The sequence below is a fragment of the Parambassis ranga genome, chromosome 15, assembly GCF_900634625.1.
Source record: "Parambassis ranga chromosome 15, fParRan2.1, whole genome shotgun sequence".
NCBI classification, from domain to species: Eukaryota; Metazoa; Chordata; class Actinopteri; family Ambassidae; genus Parambassis; species Parambassis ranga.
In genome coordinates this window covers 6263027-6282515 of record NC_041035.1, presented here as the reverse complement: position 1 = coordinate 6282515, position 19489 = coordinate 6263027, and the positions used below count along the sequence as shown (strand labels likewise).

General features: G+C 40.5%; 2 protein-coding genes across 4 annotated transcripts; both read left to right on the top strand.

Annotated features, from left to right (window-relative positions):
• The first annotated feature begins 1842 nt into the window (after window positions 1–1842).
• ciao2b (cytosolic iron-sulfur assembly component 2B) lies at window positions 1843–3519 on the top strand. Its single transcript, XM_028423464.1, has 5 exons — window positions 1843–2062; window positions 2460–2539; window positions 2768–2893; window positions 2998–3043; window positions 3148–3519. Exons 1-5 carry the CDS (start codon window positions 1936–1938, stop codon window positions 3243–3245), a joined length of 477 nt encoding a protein of 158 aa, XP_028279265.1. The 5' UTR covers window positions 1843–1935; the 3' UTR covers window positions 3246–3519.
• A 542-nt stretch (window positions 3520–4061) lies between these two features.
• Window positions 4062–19328, top strand: wipf1b (WAS/WASL interacting protein family, member 1b). Of its 3 annotated transcripts, XM_028424165.1 has the most exons (10): window positions 4062–4197; window positions 4593–4774; window positions 14804–14900; window positions 15057–15186; window positions 15284–15457; window positions 15543–16275; window positions 16618–16718; window positions 16867–17091; window positions 17404–17517; window positions 18077–19328. In XM_028424165.1, exons 3-10 carry the CDS (start codon window positions 14841–14843, stop codon window positions 18127–18129), a joined length of 1590 nt encoding a protein of 529 aa, XP_028279966.1. In that variant the 5' UTR covers window positions 4062–4197; window positions 4593–4774; window positions 14804–14840; the 3' UTR covers window positions 18130–19328. The 3 variants fall into 3 exon arrangements, with proteins under 3 accessions (XP_028279966.1, XP_028279967.1, XP_028279968.1); XM_028424166.1 differs by lacking the exons at window positions 4062–4197; window positions 4593–4774 and adding an exon at window positions 10127–10360; XM_028424167.1 differs by lacking the exons at window positions 4062–4197; window positions 4593–4774 and adding an exon at window positions 13492–13545.
• Window positions 19329–19489: the final 161 nt, after the last annotated feature.

Below are 19489 nucleotides of genomic sequence, written 5' to 3'. Positions count from 1 at the left end.
TTTCCTACTCAGTACCAAACAGCAGAAGCTGACAGACAGCCTGGTGAACATATGGAACATTTAGCAGCTATAGAGGCAGATGTAGAAACCAAAAAAAAAAAACCTAGAGCCAAAGGAGAGTGAATATTGGGCTTACGTTCACCAGGTGGACACAGCTCCAAATGAATGATGTTCCAAAACAGCTGGCTGTGTAAATAAACAACTGTTTGCTATCACGTTAGAAAAAGTTGATAATGGCATTGTTGTGCTGACAAAAAGGGCTTAATTTAAGAGAATCTGACTCCTTCAAAGCTACTTCCCATACCATCATATTTTTCATTTGAGGCCTTTATGTACAGCATCAACATATTTTTTAGTTTTCTGTTTTATCTTATCTTAAAAGAATTTCCTTCAGGATTAATAAAGTTTTATCTTATCGTATCTTATCTTATCTTATCTTATCTTATCTTATCTTATCTTATCTTATCTTATCTTATCTTATCTTATCTCAATGGTTATAATAGCGATAAGAGACAGTCTGCTGTCCTTGACAAATAAATGCCATTAAATTCTATTAAGTTCTGCTGTGTTTGGGACAATATTAGTGCTTCATCACAGCTTTTAACCTGGGAGGTCCAGAGACACAGATTTTAATCAGACACAAAGAGACACACTTAAAAGTAATTTCCTGTGAATGTGTCACATGGGTGTCACCACTGCTGCTGATTTAGGAGATCCCAAATGAATGTGACATCACTCCTGGTCGTTTCCAGCCTGATCGTGTGTACAGCTGCTTTTAATGTGGTTGTTGTCAAAATGTCAGGGCATTATTCTGCCAAATGTGCTTCCACTAAATGTAACCTTGATATCTATCTATCTATCTATCTATCTATCTATCTATCTATCTATCTAGCTGTGTGCGCTGGCTGTCAACAGCTTTGCAGTCTCATTATATGCACCTCAGGTGCATTGCTCTGGGCTCAACAGCAGCAAAGCAAGCTGAAGATTAAGATCAGCCTCTATATAAACATGGGACTTACTGAGCACTGAAAAACAAGGAAAACAAACCAGAATTAAACACCTAATACACAAAGTGCATGACAAATTGTGACTTTGTGTCACAATTTGCACACTTTTCTTCTGCTGTTGTTACTGTGCATAACATTTTTATGAGAAATTGTCTCAGAGTTGTCAGCAGCCACATGCAGGCCTGTTGTATGCACCTTTTTTCATAGTATGGCGAACATACTATGTTGAAGTGAAGCCTTCCACAGCTCATTAAGATTCTTAATGAATTCAGCATCTGATCTGTGGTTATTGCTGCTGCTATATTTTTGATTGAATAAAATTTTAAACAAAATCTTATTGTAACATCTTTGAATATGCTAAATAATATCAGTAACAGTAAAATTCCAGTAGTACATTTAAGCCTTTCAGAGACACATTATCCACATATAAGGAGATACACAGAGCACTAAACTGGTGGAGAGTTATGTGTTGCTAATCCTTACCTGTCCTAATTATATCATACTGCATCTACTGTTTCCATTTGCAGGGATAGAAGACAAATTGTGAGAGTTAATGCCAAGTGGATTCAACAAACTTTCAGTGGTGCTTTTGAGGACTAAAACAGGCAGCATCTGCCATCTGCAGGAGATACAGGGAGTCACAATCATTCTGTATTTACCCGTACAAACTTTCTATTTATTTTATTTTGACTAAATCAATGGACAAAAACACGAGAACCGATAACAGAAAAGGTCTCGTTCAATGACCTTTTGTGTTTTAAATGTAACATTTGAGCGAATTTGTTAAGACTTTCTTCGGAGTGTTTGGGTCTCTGTCGGCTTCCGTATTACCAGGAAGTGGATTGCCCGTTAGCTGCGCAGTGTTTAGCACAGCACTACTGGTTCAGACCGCTATACTGTTTAGTCTGGACTAGTTTCACATCAAAAAATGTCTGGAGGGACTCGTCTGGAAAACGCAAACCCTGTGATTTTCCAGCGCTCGGGGGAGAGATTGCTAACAGCGTCCGAGGAGGATGAAGACGTTCACGACCCGATCGACGACAGAGAAATATTTGATATCCTGTTTTGAACTGCGACGAGTTTTTCTCTACTTCAGACATGTTCACACCTGCGGAATGAATGTCTTACATTCTTTTATTTCATACTATACAGGCTGTTTATTTATCTTTCTTTGGTATTACTGGCTATTGTTTAAGTTAGCTAGCGCCAACAACTTTTCTATTGCTAGTATTGCTAATGCTTAAGCTAATCGGAAGAATTTCAATTGGGAGGAAACATAGTGATTTCAAGATCATCTGCAAAACAAATACAAGACAATAAAATGCATTGCAAACATTTAATTGTGCTTTCTGGTAATTTACAGTGGGGGTTAATTAAACACTTGACAGATATTGGATAAGTACAGGCTATAATAGAGTTAAGATATGTCCTAAAGTCTTTAACTAAAACTACATATGATCAGATCCATCAATGACCCAGAGCATCCTCTATCTCTGGAGGAGCTCAATGTCGTGGAACAAGTCCGGGTCAAGGTAGGTTTACCTTTAAGTGTTGTTGTATATTAGGGGCGAAATTAAAGAAGCAAGTAACAAGGTGCTCTGTAAGAAATGTGCGTTAAAAATGATCAGTAGTGTTTTTTTGTGTAGACTGGGGTTCAATAAATCTTCATCTGAGGGCAAAAACATGACGAATTTTTAAAACGAATTTTATTAAATGTTTTGTTTATTTAGTCATTTAATATCTGTTTGTGTATCTTTCAGGTGAATGATGCAGAAAGTACTGTTGGTGTTGAGTTCACCCCCACTATCCCTCACTGCAGCATGGCAACACTTATTGGTCTGTCAATCAAAGTCAAGCTTCTGCGCTCTCTGCCCAACAGATTCAAAGTATGTCTGCGTGTCAGGATGCAGAGTTAACTCTCCTTCGATTGAGTGTGACTATGAAGAATATATTGTACAGTGTGTCAGTCTCTTCTTCCGTTTCCATTCAGATTGATGTTCATATCACTCCTGGGACTCATGCCTCAGAGGAAGCAGGTAACAAATGTCATCTGAGATCGTAGTTCCCTCTGTGCAGTACTTATTGCTCATTGGTGATCAAGGGCATGGTCCTTATATGGTTTATGTTGTTGTATGTGCAGTGAACAAACAGCTGGCAGACAAAGAGAGAGTGGCAGCAGCTCTGGAGAACTCATCTCTGCTGGAAGTGGTGAACCAGTGCCTGTCTAGGAGCATTTGAGATGCCAGCCATCTTTGTTGTTGTCTCCTTTTAGCCATTGATTTTTGCAGCAACTCTAAGCAGCAAGATGTTTTGAGTTTTTTTTTCATATGATATCTGAGATGTCTACCAAGCTTTATGTCCATCACTGATGCAACAGCAAGGAGAAACTCTTCCTGTAATTGAAGCTTGCCTTGTTATTTACAGCCTGCATTGTCTGCAGCCACAGTTGCCAATTGTATATATAATAATATTGTTGCAAGTTTATTAAAATGTACAGATTGGTAATAATGTTCATAATGTGTTTGTGATTTGTTTTTATCAGAAATATACATGTGAAATCTGATATTCTCTAAATTACATTATTTTATTACAATAAATACATTCCATGTATTGTGTAATACACATTACAGAAATTGGGTGCTATACGGTGAAACCTATGTCCCCATTAGACCACCAGGAGGCGCCCTTATCCTGAAAATGTATAGTTATGGAGGTTGACTGTGTGGAGGGGTTCTCTCCATCAGATGTGAGGAGGAAACCTGGCAGAACAAACCGCATTTCTGATCTGTCCAACATGCTCGTCCACCCACTCACTAAACAGCTGTGTTTCCTTTATTCACAAAAACAAGTTTACAGAGTGGTGACACAACCAATGTTTTTAACAGTGTGGCAGGTTGTGTAATGAGATGCAAAAAAGGGACAAAAATGTGTTTATGTGGGATTTAAAGGCGGAAAAACTATATTAAAGTTGTATAAATATGTATTTATATCAGAAGGGAAAATAATTGTTGTTGCCATGCCAGACTAATACAGATTTTTTTCCTCTCTTGTTCCACATCTGGAAACATTGCATCACTCCGGATAAGAGACTCAGCCGACACAGCTGCAACTGCACAAGCCAGAGTGGTATACAGACAGAGTTTCATCCGCGCTCCAGAGGGCACAGGGAGAAAAATAAATTATATGAAATGTAAGAATTCATTTCACCATTTCGGTAGATTAATTTAGATAAATATTTGGGTCAGTTGTGGCGTTTTTGTTGAGTTATTTTGTATGTTTTTGTTCTGTACAGTTAACGTAAATGCGTCTAAACAAATATGTGCTTTGCAAAAGGACTTTTTTACAAAAGTATTTTTAAACAGTAAATTAAGACTACATTAAGTTATTCTTAATTTCCATGCTAAACTACACGTAGCAAACCATCATGATAGCTATTGTAGCTAGCTAACAGGTAGCGTTAAGACAGCTACGCAACAAAGTTAGCACGATTTTCAGCACCTGTCTGTTGAAACTTGTAATGTTTTTTCAGGTCTAGCTTAGCTAACGCAGTGATTGTGTACTTCCCCTCATAATATCCTGTGCCAGAATTTACTCAACCCGGTGAATATACGGCTCAGGGTGAGGCTAGTTTAGCTGGCCTCTCCGTCCGCCTGCCAGTCCTCTGCAGGCTCCAGGATTGGCTGCACAGCGGTCCTCCACACCAGCCGCAGTATACAGACGGTCGATGGGAGATTATTAGCCGTGCACGGCAGACCACACTTACAGAGGTAGGTAAAGCAAACAATACCCTAAGTTTGGCTCAACTATTGCTTCTATGTGCGTGTGTGCGTGTGTGGGAGGGGGGGGCGAAAAAACTTCACCGATGCGGAAACCGTGAGACCGTGAGTTCGGGTAACAACCAAAAAAAATAAGAAAGAAAGTTGTCATCTTTCAGAAAGCAGCTGGGACTGATTCCAGCAGGGATGGCGAATGATTTCAGATAAACAGTTTGTTTTAAGAGAAGAATCCATCCGGCTACAAACGTCTTGGAAATATACAGGAATCTGGCAGAGGCTTTGGCCACAAGCCAAGGGCTGTCCTCTCTCTCTCCCACCCACAAGTAATGCTCAATGTGAAGCATTAAATCATGTATTGAACCGCCTCATGTTTTCATAGTGCATTCTGTGCTGCGAGGATGCAGACAGCCAGGCTCAACATGAGGCATGCGTTTGCTGCAGAGCAGAAGCTGAAGGGATCTTCTGCAGCCTTTGAACACAGTCTAAGCAGGGACCACTCATGGCTCCACACACACACACACACATGCATGCATGAGCAGAAAAAAGAAGTGTATACAGTCTGTGTGTGTGTGTGTCTGCAACCTGTTTGACAGAATGCCATAGAGTCACTCTAGCACAGGCAGACACGTAGAGCTGAGCCAGTTCTGTAAACATTTAGTTTTGCTGCCTGCTTTAAATGCAGGAATTCAGAGTAAACAAATGTCGATATAATATTAATCTGACGAGGAACAGAATAATTAAACTGCTTAGGCACCCTCTTTCTTTTTAGCATGTGCCATTAGGTTTCTCTGGCTGACGTTAGTAGTTTGACTTCTTTAAGTGATCTGTGTAGTGTTTTGTGTTGTGTAACTGGTGGTTGCTTATTTGTTTTTGATACTTCTGACATAGTCACGTACTGAGGGCAGTGATGAGTAAATTATCATGCATAATTTTCACACATGTAGAACAAAATGTGTGCAGTGTGGTTTATGGTGTCAGCAACACAGCAACACAGGACTGCACTTTATTTTAAAAAAGACACTGAAGCTATGTTCATCATGGTGTGGAGGGTGGATGGATGTATGGTTGTGTTAACTGAACCAAGAGGTAAATAAGTCATTGTGGATGCAGAGTGAAGATAACTAGCAATAATACAAAGCATGTACTCTAGAAGAGATGATGCACTATTCCACCAGTAATGGGAAGTAACTAGAAACTAATACTATGTTGTATTGAACCAACGCGGTGAGCCTGTCACACACGGCATTTCTGTCAGCTCAAAGGGAGGTGAGGCTATAGGATATAGCTCAACAGCAGCACCGAGTATGTCCACTTTCTCACATGCTCCCTGCATCCCCCCCAGCATCAATTCGAAAGCCCCCAAATGTCCATTTAAATGTGCGTTAGCCAATCCTCTCTTCAATGACTCACAAGCCCACCTAGTGGTGTTATGTCAGGATGAAGCCTGCAGATAGCTGGTTAGCATGCTCACTTCAGTGTCTAAGAGATACAAATAAATAGTTTGGACTTGTTTTAATTACTCAGACAGGATCTTCAATGACCTAGATGACTTCAGTATTATGTCTGTCACAGACGATGTGTTCAGGTATAACATCAGCTGCTATCTCTCTCTTAAAGTTTTACATTTTTTAAACATTTTTAAACTGAAAATCGTACAAATTTTGCAAATTGAAGACATTTACATTCAACAGACCCTCTTTGTATGACACATATTATAACTGCATACATGCTGAATCTCCTCATGTCCAGTATGTTGTCTCTTATATCTTCATTTCAGTGAAAACCTAATATTTTTAAACCACATGATCTCTTTGAACCATGTTCTTGGTTTAGATAATTCAGCCATCTGTCCAGCATCCTTATATGTCCAGCAGTTTCTCTAGTGCTGTGATATTTCCCTAATCAAAGCAAAGTCTGTAATCTTGAACAATAAAACAGATAGTAAAGTACACCAAACATAACTCAGATGTGGAATTACTGGAGCTGCTGTGATCATAATTGATAGTTGTTGATAATTGAATACTCTCCATAGATGGATTTACTCAAGGTTTTCTGTTTTGTAAGTGGACGTTAGTCGTCAGCTTGTTTCTGGGTCAGTGTAACATTACACACATTTAGTACTTCTGTTAATACAAACATAGATGTTGTTTGTCACTTCCATACAAGGACTCATTGAGCTTTGTTCCGTAAGAGGCAGCTTTTACTGCTGGTAAGTGCTTCCTCTTAAAAATGCAAGCTGTATTGTTAATTAACCGGGAAATGGGCTGCATCTTACCTAAGAGCAGTTCATAATGATTAGAATGCTTCCAACACATACTGCCAGTGGAAGAGCTGCCAGCTGGGGCTCTGGCCTGCTTGTCAGGTTTGTCGTGTTTGGGGTTCTCAGTGTCTCAGTGGGTTACTTTGATATTATTAAGAAGAGGAGGAAACCCTGAAACTCTTTGCAATTAATTTTATTTCATCACTCTTATTTAGAAACCCTCTGTTGATGTTTCCTCACTTTAATGACATTAACTGTGACTTAAACTCATCGAGCTTATGTATTAGACACAGCAATCTACCCACAGCTATATGGTGTGTGTTCTTTGTTTTGTAACCTAGTAGTGTATTGAAGCCCAGAGTTTCTTGGGACCATCTTGTCTAGCTTGTGTTTTGGTGTCATGAAAAAAACGCTTTGGTCTATGCATGCCATAGAGGAGCCCTGTGAGTTCATGTAGCCTCTGGTGGCGCTCTCTTTGCTTTGTTACAGAACTAGTTTTAGCTTTTGAGTTCTTGGCATTCCTCAGGAGCACAAAGGGACGAGCCCAGTATTTGGGTAGGACTTGAGGGGCTGCGTGAATTTCAGTTGTGTCTCTGTGCTCTTCCATTTATTCAAATTATGAAATGAATCCAGAGATATGCGGATTTCCTAAGAGATGATCAGATAAGACACAAACAGAATTGCAACAGTATTCAGCAATAGAATAGCGTCATTTGTTTAGGCAGTAGTAGAAACATAATGCAACATCGTGCACGCTGCTCAGCGTCGTTTCCTGTCTGAAGCATGAGACCCTGGCATCACTCTGTCCATCTGGAAGCGCAACTCATGACCATGTGCCTCATGTGTTGTTATATTAACAAGTCATCAGCAGCAACACACAGGCATACATTAAACAAAGAAGTGTGTGTGGTCTGGAAATATGTCCCTTTGTGTTAGCCCCTTGATGGTGCTGTGCATTTATTGCATTTTTTTTACAAAATAGTTCTGTTTTGTATGTTTTCAATTTGATTGCATGCAGTTGAATGAATGACCTGATGACATTTTGTCATCTCCGCTGGGTTTCCAGTATGTGAGTCATATGTGGCATGATGTGTGATCACAAAGCATCTAAAGTTACTGAGAGGCCTTCAGGCTAGCGGCACTAATACCCATGTGACTGTGACATGAGGGGGGGCAGAAAGGTCTTCTTCTCTTCTCCTCTCTTCTCTTCAATAAACACTTGAACTGGATGACATTGCTTTAAACAGTCTGTTGAAAGTCAGGGCTGTTGCTAACGTCCGTGGTTAACAAAGAGGAAAATATTGAAAATATTGAGACACAGCTCCTGGTGTTACAACAGTTTGAAATTTTCCCATGGCTTAAACTGTGAGAAAATGAGACGGCCTGGGATGCAATCTGATGGTTCTGAATAATGCACAAGGGGGAGTAGCATTAATACTACAGCCCTTTATTACTAGTTTCACCAAGATTCTTTGTTAACTGTGACTCAGCTCAGTACATTTGGATTATGAGGTCATGATGTTTGATGCATTTCCTCTTGCAACAATACATAACGTTCATCATCATTTCAGGCAGTGACCTTCCAGCTTTATCAAATCTCTGCATATTTCCTTCTCAGCCCTGAAAATATCAATTGCACCTTGTTAAAGCAGTAGTTTGACGCTATGGAAAATTCAGCTATCCCTTTGCTGATGGAGAGATGGATGAGAAGATTGATAGCACTGTCTCTGAAGATTGATGGAGTCGGTCACAGTTAAGTGGAAAGATAGGAACCAGTTGGCTTAACACAAAGACTGGGAAAACAGGGAAAGGGTATAACTTGCTCTGTATCTGCAAACCAGTCCTAGAAAATGGGCCACTACTGTTGTTTTTCTGCAAAATTCATCCATTATTTTGCTGACAAAAACACTGTATTCCGTAAAACTAAGAACACTTCTGTTATTGAAGAAGAAGCGAGACTTGCATCAAAGGTCGTCCAAGTCTCTGCCAGAAGGTAAATGTACTCAAACTGTTCCTTTGAAGCTGACCTCCAGCTGAAGCTAAATATAACTCACAAATGTTCCTTATATTGTCAATGGGGATTGAGGACACAGGATCAGCCTGAAATGCTGATGCTGCACTGCATCATGATGTAATGGGAAACATCTCAGACATCACTAAGCTATAAAAGAAAACTGCATTTCAGTTACATAATATTCTTGTTGCACATTTGTTTAGTGTGAATTTAAGGTGCTGAATTAACAGTATTTTTAGCTAGTTATATAATGGGCTCTGTGGGGAACACAGGCCTGTTTTATATGGTTAACTGAAGTACCAGCTCAGACAGGAGTCTGGTAAGGAAAAACAGCTGAGTACACGAGAGAAAGCCAAGGTGTCGCTTTAATACGCGGCTCTGCTGTGGAAACAGAAGACAAGAGCGAGAGTATTCAAGTGCTGCCGACGGAGGGTTGGCAGGCCGCCTGCGACTGTGTTGCGAGGCAGGAAGTGTGACACTGTGAGCACAGGAAGCGGCTGCTGTGGAGCTATGCTAACCCCTTTGTCCAGCAGCATTTCAGAGCCGGGATCAATTCACTTTCAGTTAAATAGAGGCTGCACTTCATTTTCTATTACCAAAACAGAGGAAAAGGCTTTTCTTTTAATGTTTACTTTATTAGTTTATTCGTACATGCTGTCCATTCCTGTTAATGTTTAAACAGCTGAACATATAAAACAGCAACACGCGATGACATGAGCCAGCTTCACCTGGTTAGCACAGAGGTCCTTGACAAAACAGCATGGCTGATTTCTCCACTTTCTTGTGACAGCACTGAAAGTGTTAAACTTTTTGCAAATTGCCCCCTTAATTTTTAAAAGGGAAGTTTAATAATACAAACTGCTGCTTCAGTGTATGAATACATTGTATTTCTGCATGGACTGTATGATGAATGAATGATGTTCCTCTAGTTTGTATAAACCCGGTTTAGACTTCTTTTAAACCTTGGGAATCCAGCACCCCTCCCCCAGGTAGGGAACTGAAAAGAGGAAGTGATGTGCGTGTGAGTGTGCGTGTGCGTGCATGATGTATATATGGCTCGTGTGTATTGAAGTGAGACTTCTCTGAATGTGTGCTGTGAGTAGGGGAAGAGGAATCAAGAAGTCGTACGCTGCACTGAATGCTGTTCAAAGATGTTTAGCTGCAGCTAACTTTCTGCTTTTAATTTTATTTTCAGCTGTATGTGGCTTCTTTTTGCATTTTGCATTTTTATGAGGAATGAACTAAGGTACTTCTTCTACTGTCTTTTGAACATACTGCTGGTTCTTCTATGGACACAGATTGAGTAAGTAGAATCACTGTTTTTTTTCCCCACTGTCAGATCTTTACCACTTGGGGATGAATTGTATGATATAACTTTGTGTACTGCCACGATAAGCTATCATTAGCAGATTGCAAGTATGGAACGAGAGATCGACTTTTCTCAGTTTACTTTTCACATTACAACATATTATAGAGTACCTCTCAGGCAGCAACTATAGCTTATACACACTCCTGACTAATGTTTGAGCTGTTCACACCATTTATCCTGCTAGGTTTGATTACAGCACATTCGATTTATAAAATGCTAAATTAAAGTGCAGTGTCCCTAATTTAAAAAGGATGGGGCAGTAACAGATAAAACCCATAGTGCCTAAAGTTTAAAACAAAGTAAGCGAACATGTCTAAAGTAAAAACAAAACAAAAAACATCTTAGTTCCGTAAATGTTTTGTATAATCCTACATTTCCTCTTTTAGGCCTTCACTGCATCCACTTTAAGTTCTTGTTAGCTGTGGGGTCTTTCCACTCAGTTGGATTGAGACCAGGTGATCTAGTTTTCCACCTCCTGACTGACTAAGAACAAAATGCTTTCCCACATACTCAGTCTATAAAAATACAGCATGGCTTTTCATTATTTTGGGCTTTATGAAAAGCATGTTTTTGCAGTGTTGGATAAAGTAAAGGTAATGACATCAACAACTTTGTAGGAAGTGGTTTATGCTATTGAGGAAACACAGAAAATATGCAAGGATAAGTCGGTGCTACACACCTTGGACGACGTATATGAAATTTGATTATTTTAGTTCTGCTTCACTAGCAGCGTCAAACATGCCATTACTTTTTTAAAATAGACATGCTTAAGATATAAAATTACCCTGATGAATGGAGAACTGAAACAGCAGCATTAGAACCACATCTGTCGCTGTTGCCTGAGCAAGTGCATATGAACACACCACAGGATGTTAGCTTAGCCACTCAGCAGTGTTTATCTGCAGCCTCACACACATTTATTACAACTCTGGGCTTTCAAAATCCCTAAAATAACCTTTTTTCCCCCGTAAGCTCAACAATGCCTGAGATTTGGATCTTTTTTTTCTAACTGGCTGAACATTAGGATTGACCTCCAATGTAAGCAGATATATAGGTATACTATGTGTATAATGTTAAAAGTTTTGAATTACTCAAAGCATTTGAAATGAGCCCTCCTAGGGTGGAGTTGAGTGTAGAGTGATGGGAGGTTTCCCCTTAATGACATACACCCACCAGGACTCCTTTTTAAAATTGTGGCATGTTTCTATATTGAACCACAGTCAAATTTCTAAAATTGCTTGAGCTGCTGTTTTAAGATATGTTCTCATATTACTGCTTAGCCTAATTATGGAAAACAAAGTGTTCTATACCTGCACAGATGGAAGGTGTTTTTTTTTTTGCTGTCCACCAGTGCATGCAGCAGGAAGTTGAAGCCAGTGTGATGCATGGTTTGTTTTAGAATGAGCTGTTACTTTCTTGTTTACTCTAACAAACCAAAAGCAACACACACAGGCAGTTTTTTTTACGTAAAAAGCCACCAAAATATGATACTTTACCTTTAAAAGTCAGCATTACATTAAAGAAACATTCAACAATGTATGTGAAATCATCCATGTGTGATGGCTTCCTTTATTTCAATGATTATGATTGAAATTGTAGGCTGAAGAGGCCTTTTTATGGCCATCTGTAAACTGAAACATATGTTAACCACATTCTGTGTGTGTGTGTGGTGACTATGTCCCTTCAAAGGATGCACACCGTTAAATGCTAAATGTGACAATGAGCCATTGTGAATGCTTAGTAAGAGAAGAAAGGAGAGAAAAGTTATGTAGTTTTTAATCACACACACTTTTTAGCATGATCTACACACCCACAGTAGAAGTAGAAGGATCAATTGCAAATTGTTTTGTTGTTTATTTCATAGCACCCTGTGGCTAAACTGTCAACCAAGTAAAGACAAGGAGGGGTTTTTTTCTGTAGTCCTTTGGTCTTCCATCTGCGCTTGTGTCAGTGTCATTTCATCACAGTCAGGAAATGAGTTGATGTGTCAGTGTTTGCACCCCAAGCAAAACTGTCAGGCAATGCAGTCATATCTGAACAAAGTCCAGAATGTATTAAAGAGGAAATGAAACACTGACTGTAGGTGACATAATATAAATTATTGTCCATCTAAAAACTAATGAACCATCTATCACTTAAAAGACAAATGAATCATTGGATCTTCCAGTGGCAGTACAAAAGTGACCCTTGTCCCTTGTACTACTTTTAGCTTGGTAGCCATTCTGAATGCTGTTACTGCTGGTCAGACAATGCCAGCTATTGTCGGACTACCACATCAACCAACCCAGTGACATCACCATCTCTGCTAGGGAAAAAAACTGGGCTACACACTTTGGAAAGTGTATATGAAATTCTGATATTTGGCTCTCACTCAGCCTTTATGCTGATATTCTATTTAGAGCATTCAGGGACTTTTTCCCCATCATGCTCTCAACTGGGAAATTGATGTTCACACAGGCTCATCTCTAAAGGCCCGTGAATGTGGAACGTTCAGAGTTACATCATAATGTTTATATCTGCCAAAAAAAAAACATATTGATGTGTCTGTGTCGGCTTCGGCTGATACAATGTTTATCTCACAGAAGTTATCTCCATACAGATCCAGGTTGGCATACTGGTGTCAAGCAAGCGCAGGAGTTCATTGGCTGTTCAGTTTTCCAGGGGGTGAAGACTGCATGTTTTTAGCATTGCAAACTGTTAGCTGTCTTTTAGTAAGGACACAGTAGATGACAAATCATGTGAGAATAAGTAGGATTAGATAAACAGTAAAGGGTAATGCAGGGCTGCTGCACAGCATCAGACACATTTACAGAAGAAAAAAAGGGATTGTAGATTTATAAGTGAAAACAGATGAAGAGAGACGGTAGAAGGAGAGGTGATTAACAAATGCAGCATGGCAGCTGCACCGTTGAGAGACAAAAAAACAAGAACAAGGTAGAGGACATCAGAAATGATGCGTTGCTGCGATGCAAAGGTATCATCATCCGGGCAACCGGATGGCTGCGGTGCTGGAGGCGCGTAGTGACTTCCTGTTTGTCAGCAGCATACAGGAAGTAAGAGGCCCCTAGAGGCTGGTCGCACTGCATGTGTGTGACTTAAAATGCAAGACGCTGGGTGGCGTGAGTATTTTTAATGCGGTGACATGGGCTTATTTCTGTGTGTATTTGAAGATGTATATATGAGAGTGAAAGTCTGTTTCTGTGTGTGTATTATATCATTATCATATTATAGCATATTATATTATTTTACCTCATCTTGCTTTTTTTGCTTTACCGTGTTTCTCATTCATGGCAGTTTATCTAATCTCCATGATCACATTGCAGTTCGTTCTTGCCAATGCAGATAAAAAGTGTGAAATCAATGCTATGAAGCTGATAGTACAGACCTATATTTGTAGCGACTGTACTTAGATATTAAAGCTATTCACCTCAACAATGTATTTGTGGCTTGTGGTTGTTTTGGAAAGTAGGACTATTTTAAAAATCAAATTTGAGCAACTGAAGCCCTAAAAAAGTACACCCATCAAACAGTTTCACTGTTAATGGTAAAAATAATTAATAATTAGAATGATAGTAGCTGTTGTAAATGTGACAATACTACAGTACAACAGTCACAGGACAATGTGTATTTGAAGGCCTGTCAAACCTAGTAAAAAAATAATCATTTTAATAATAATTTATAATCACGTTTTAAGGAACTTGACATTAAACTTCCTGCTTGGTGAGTCTGTCATTGTATAACAGCTCTGTCAACAGGTTTATTCCTCACATATTTTAGGCATTAAAACCATAACCATAGCTGTGAAATATATGTTGCAAGAATCTAACCATCTCCATAGAAATAGCAACAAATAAATGAAAGCTTTTCACTGACGACTGTTCAGATCAGAAGCCAAATTTAAAAGTCTCAACAGAGGGGAAAATTAAGATTATCCCCTGTTTTTGCAGTTACTGGAGTACTTGGGTGTATGTGAGGCGTGGTGAGCAGCCATCATATATGAAAGTGATAAGCTGTTACACAAATGTGATTTCTCCCTCCTAAAAGTGTCAGTAGGTTCTTACAGTTTATTAAACTTGTTACAAAAACACAACCTTGCCACTAAATGAACACACTTGTCGTGCTTAAAACATTATTAAGTGTGTATAGGTTATTTTCTAGGCAGAGAATCTAAGAATCTAATTATCTTGAGAAATATCCATCTAAAATGTTTTTGTTATGCGTTTGTGATGTTGACATATAGGGTTATTAATTATTAAAGGGATGCCCTGGATTGCCCTTACGGCCTCCAATTGTTCACTTTGACATCAACATTAAAACATTACATATTTTATGTTGTTTTATTGAATTAAATATATATTTGTGGTCCCCCCCACCCAGAGTCCAGGGTCCAGTACAGATAGTGTGAAGTGGAGAGATGCCAGCCCCGCCACCCCCACCACCCCCAGGGCCTCCCCCTCCTCCCACATTTTCTGCTGTAAGTCATTGTGATGTGCTGTTCAGTCAATTTTGTCCCTGCTCAACAGAGACATCTTGTGGATATACATTGCCATGTCATGTTATATGTGCATATAGTGTATGCGTTGTGTCACCCTGTCATGATTTTAAATACCTGTTTGTGTGTTTGTTTCAGGCTAACACAGAGAAGCCATCTCTAAACCGTTCAGAGCAGCATGGAAGAAATGCTCTTTTGTCAGATATTTGTAAAGGCGCCAGGCTAAAGAAAGCTGTTACAAATGACCGCAGTGGACCTGTATTAGATAGTAAGTCAAGACTTTTTTTATTGACAGTGTCGCTGACAGTGCATTTTTAATCATTACAATAAAACCTACAACTAAATTATTATATTTTTACTCACAGAACCCAAAGGAGGAGGGGGTGGAGGAGGAGGAGGTGGTGGTGGTGGTGGTGGTGGTGGAGGAGGAGGAGGAGGAGGAGGAGGAGGTTTTGGTGGTGGGGCTCCTGCTGGTTTAGGAGGCCTGTTTGCAGGAGGGATGCCAAAACTGAGGTCTTCAGCAAACAGAGACTCCAATGGTAAAATCATAAAAAATCATTTCAAAGAACAACAGAGCATGCTCTTCATCTACCTCATAGTCGATGTTCCCTTTTCCCCCACCAGACTCAGGACCCAGCCGTGCACCCATTCTTCCACCAGGAAGGACTGGTGGCCCCAGTTCTTTCAGTGGTGGCAGCAGCTCTCCTGGCCCACCTAAACTCCCAGGAGCCCCTGCCGGTGGCCGCAACAGCGTCCCTGATCTTCCCAAAGGTCGACCAAATTTTCCATCCAGACAAGACAGTGGAGTAGGAGCCCCTCCTCCAGTACCCAACACACCTCGACCAACACAGAACTTCCCATCTCGTGGGGGCCCACCTCCCCCATCACTGCCTGCAGGGCCCAGACCTAGTCCTGCCTCAATGCCTCCACCACCTAGTGTTCCAGGAGGGAGACATGGACCTCTCCCCCCACCACCAGGAAGCTCCCCGGTAGGGCTTCGACCAGGTGTCTCAGCACCTCCCCCTCCGCCCCCAAACAACAGCAGCAGCAGACCTCCCTTACCGCCCGCTCCAGGTGGGAGGCCCCCGATTCCTGATGACCGGCCACCGCCACCACCAGCCCCCAGTGGAGGTCATAGGCCATCAATGCCCCGTGACATGCCCCCGCCTCCTCCCTCTGTCAACTCCAAACCTCCTTCTTCGGTCTCTTCCTCCTCATCCCCTCGTCCTTCAACTGGTGGGGGTGCACCGCCTCTCCCGCCAGGACGGCCAGGTCCTCCTCCCATTCCACCCAGCCCAGGTGGAGGGGATGATCACGACACACCCCGTCTACCCCAAAGAAATAGCTCGCTCAACAGGTACTGCTAGAGCTTTTTCCGTTGGAGTCACAAGAAATCCGTATTTGTCAAGTGTATAAAAAGTTTTCTATCACCTGTCACACAGAGGATATAGATAGTGATATCTGCTTTAGTGGCTGTGTAAAAGTTTGCATAGATTCAAATGTAATAGGTGTTCTTACACACATCATGCTAACCTCTATTGTAGCTTCCTTTTGAAAAGAACACACCTGTTTAAAAAAACTCAAGCCTTTGTTACTACTACTGAGCATGTTTACTTCAGTATTTGGGAATTTGTTCAAATTATTGTTTTTGATATAGACACTGTAAAACTGATGCAAAACTTAAAATTCCCTTTGCCAGCAATGCACCTGCACCTCCACATGGCCGTTCAGGGCCTCTTCCTCCTCCACCAAATGAGAGGCCCCCATCTCTTGGACGGAGCCAGTCGTCAGTACGCACAGGTGAAAAATTACTGACCTAATATTAGATAAATTACTTCAGTACCAGAGATGAGAAATGTTTAAGAAGTAGCTGTGTATTGCATTGAATTACAGGATGTAAATTCAAAGGCGTCCAGCATGACTTTGCTTTTTATTTCTATCCCCAAAGGCCCTCTACCTCCCCCACCACCTTCAGGTCGTAGTATGGGTGGGGGTAGCCTAAGGTCATCGCCTGCTCCTCCTCCTATTGGACGGCCAGGCCCAGAGCCCCCTCGTGGTGGACCAGGCAGTAGACCTCCTCTCCCTCCAGACAGGCCGGGGACAGGAGGGGCTCCTCCTCCTCCACCACCTATGGGCAACGGTTTCCAAAACTCCCACCACAACCAGGTGCAAGGTAAATGCCTGTCGGGTTTATCTGAGTAACAGTAAAATTTAGGGATTAATGAATAAACGCTGACACACATCGCAATCTGAGGCAAAGTCGTTTAGCAAATTCTACCTGATATAGGAATTCATCCGCTTTGACAGTTTTTCAGTTAGATCATGACCACAGACCTCCTTGTGTTGTTTTATTCTCTCAAACAAGAAACTAAGTTTGGTTTGGAAGGCAGTTTGGACAAGAATTGTCAGGAAACCCGAATGTTCTACATTAACACAAATCCAAAGCTGACTCAGTATCATTGAAGTCTCCTTCTTCTTCTAACAGATGACTGGGAGTGTCGTTTCAATTTTCACCCCGTGTCAGACCTTCCTCCTCCTGAGCCCTATGTACCCTTTCAAAAGACTTACCCCAGCAAGATTGCCAAGAATGAGGGCAAAGGTAAGTCACACATATGTGTCATATCACCGTAACAGGAACTATAAAATAATGAATTCATGAGCACTTTATTGAAGTTGCCTGGACAGCTTTGCCATTAAGTGCATTTTTCCTTAAAATCCCAGAGGAGGAGAGTTTTATGGCAGAGTGAAAGATCGCCATTACTATTATTTTGCATTTTTTTCCCCTGACACTTCTTATTGAAAGGAAGCTGCAGGCTGCTTTCTCTGTTATCAACCACGTAGAGCACAGAGGGTTGCTGCTAAACATGAAAAACACACCACACAATTTTGAATGTATGGATTTTTTTGATCAATTGAATCTCATCTGTTTTCTGCCTAGTAATCTGTTGTTCATGTTACAGACATTTTAGATTTTACATGTAGATTCTCTTATGTTCTATCAAATTTTATGCCACAAACATGATGATTGTTCAAATCCGATTGCGTTCTCTCCATTATTTCTTTATCTGCAACCCTGTGATAGACATATTTCCACCTTGTGAAAGAAAATGTGCAAAACCCTGCAAACCTAACACCTCTAACTCTTTGCTTCTTTTTAGGTTCTGGTAAAAAGGAGAGAGGAGCTCCTCCCCTGCCTCCAATACCCAGGTGAGGAAGAGCGTGCAGGCATCACAACGCGCAGAAGGACCCCCTCTGTGTCCCTCCCTTGCTCTCTCTTTCTCTCTCTCTCTCTCTGATGCAGTCTTTGTGGTTTGACCTGGAACAAGTGGTTTGTGTAAGGACTGCGGAATACAGTTGACCAAGTAAAAGGACTGTGTCATGTGACTCTGAAGCAGCAAAATGTTGCAGTGTTAAAACACAAAAGCATGTTTATACTCTAGTACACTGTTCACAAAACAAACAAAAAAAGAATTTCCAGGTTAATAGCCATGCTGTTGCTAATGCTCTATCATGACTTGTCATGCAAATTGACTTATTCCATTGACATTTTCAGTTTCGGCCTACAAAGAAGTGCATAAAGTGCGTGCTGCTTATGTCATTTTATCTACAAGAATCGAGAAAAGTAAAATACTGTACTTGAATTTAACATCTTATGGCAATATAAAGCAACGATACAGGGCTTATCATGCAACCAGTCTTTGAAAGCTGTGATCTGTCATTTTTTTTTAAATCAGTGTTTCCCTTGTGCCTATTTCTATTCAGGATTGTACTTAAGGCTTACTCAAGGGAATTCGCCATCTGTGCCTTAAATAGTATGCTATGCCTTCCCTGTTTTTTCAGCGGGTTTACATCACCTCTGAATGTAAAAAAAAAAGTGTTAATTCCCAAAACTCCTACAATAGCAATGTGTTATATGTGCAACATCAGTGTATGGAGCCAAATTAAAAATGGCAACAACTTCCAGCCTCCACTGCATAAAAGATCAGGGGAACCTTATTTGATTTTGCCAAAGCCGCACGTGCCTTCACATCATGTGTGTGTGTTTCTGTTGGAACCACTGAACGGTACTTTTTTTTTTTAATTATCTGATTGTTATATGTGATGACAGCATGATTGATATGTTTTAAAGGATGGGTTTATGGCAGCATTGGTGTACAATTGAAACGTATTTTGCTGTTTTGTTAAAGCTCCCTTGTCTTACTATATGAAGGAGCCTATGTATGTATCTGTATGATTTAATCAGGTGGTTTTCAAAGACGGTATTATTATTAAGTTATGTTTCAGAACTGTGCAGTATTATGTTTTTGCTTAAACAGCACTGCTTCCAAACGTCTTTGTATACTTGAGGTATTATTTTCATGTGTTGGTATCAAAGAAACTTTTTCTTAAAGACAATCATATGGAAGTAAACTTATGTTTAAAATAAATAAAATGCTTTGAGATGCTGTATGTGCTCGAGTGGCAGGAGAACAATGGGGGTACTGATTGTGTCAGCACTTGTTTTGCATTTTGAGATAAATAATATGCATCACTTCAAATATTTGTGCAATAAAGTCAGGCAATAAATTGAC

Excerpts from the sequence above, each read along its gene's own strand:
- ciao2b (XM_028423464.1), top strand. The coding sequence starts at position 1,936 with ATGTCTGGAGGGACTCGTCTGGAAAACGCAAACCCTGTGATTTTCCAG. Across the intron at positions 2,063-2,459 it reads CGACGACAGAGAAATATTTG|ATATGATCAGATCCATCAAT; the intron begins ATATCCTGTTTT and ends AACTAAAACTAC. Across the intron at positions 3,044-3,147 it reads TCATGCCTCAGAGGAAGCAG|TGAACAAACAGCTGGCAGAC; the intron begins GTAACAAATGTC and ends TTGTATGTGCAG.
- wipf1b (XM_028424165.1), top strand. The coding sequence starts at position 14,841 with ATGCCAGCCCCGCCACCCCCACCACCCCCAGGGCCTCCCCCTCCTCCC. Across the intron at positions 14,901-15,056 it reads CTCCTCCCACATTTTCTGCT|GCTAACACAGAGAAGCCATC; the intron begins GTAAGTCATTGT and ends TGTTTGTTTCAG. Across the intron at positions 15,458-15,542 it reads AGCAAACAGAGACTCCAATG|ACTCAGGACCCAGCCGTGCA; the intron begins GTAAAATCATAA and ends TTCCCCCACCAG.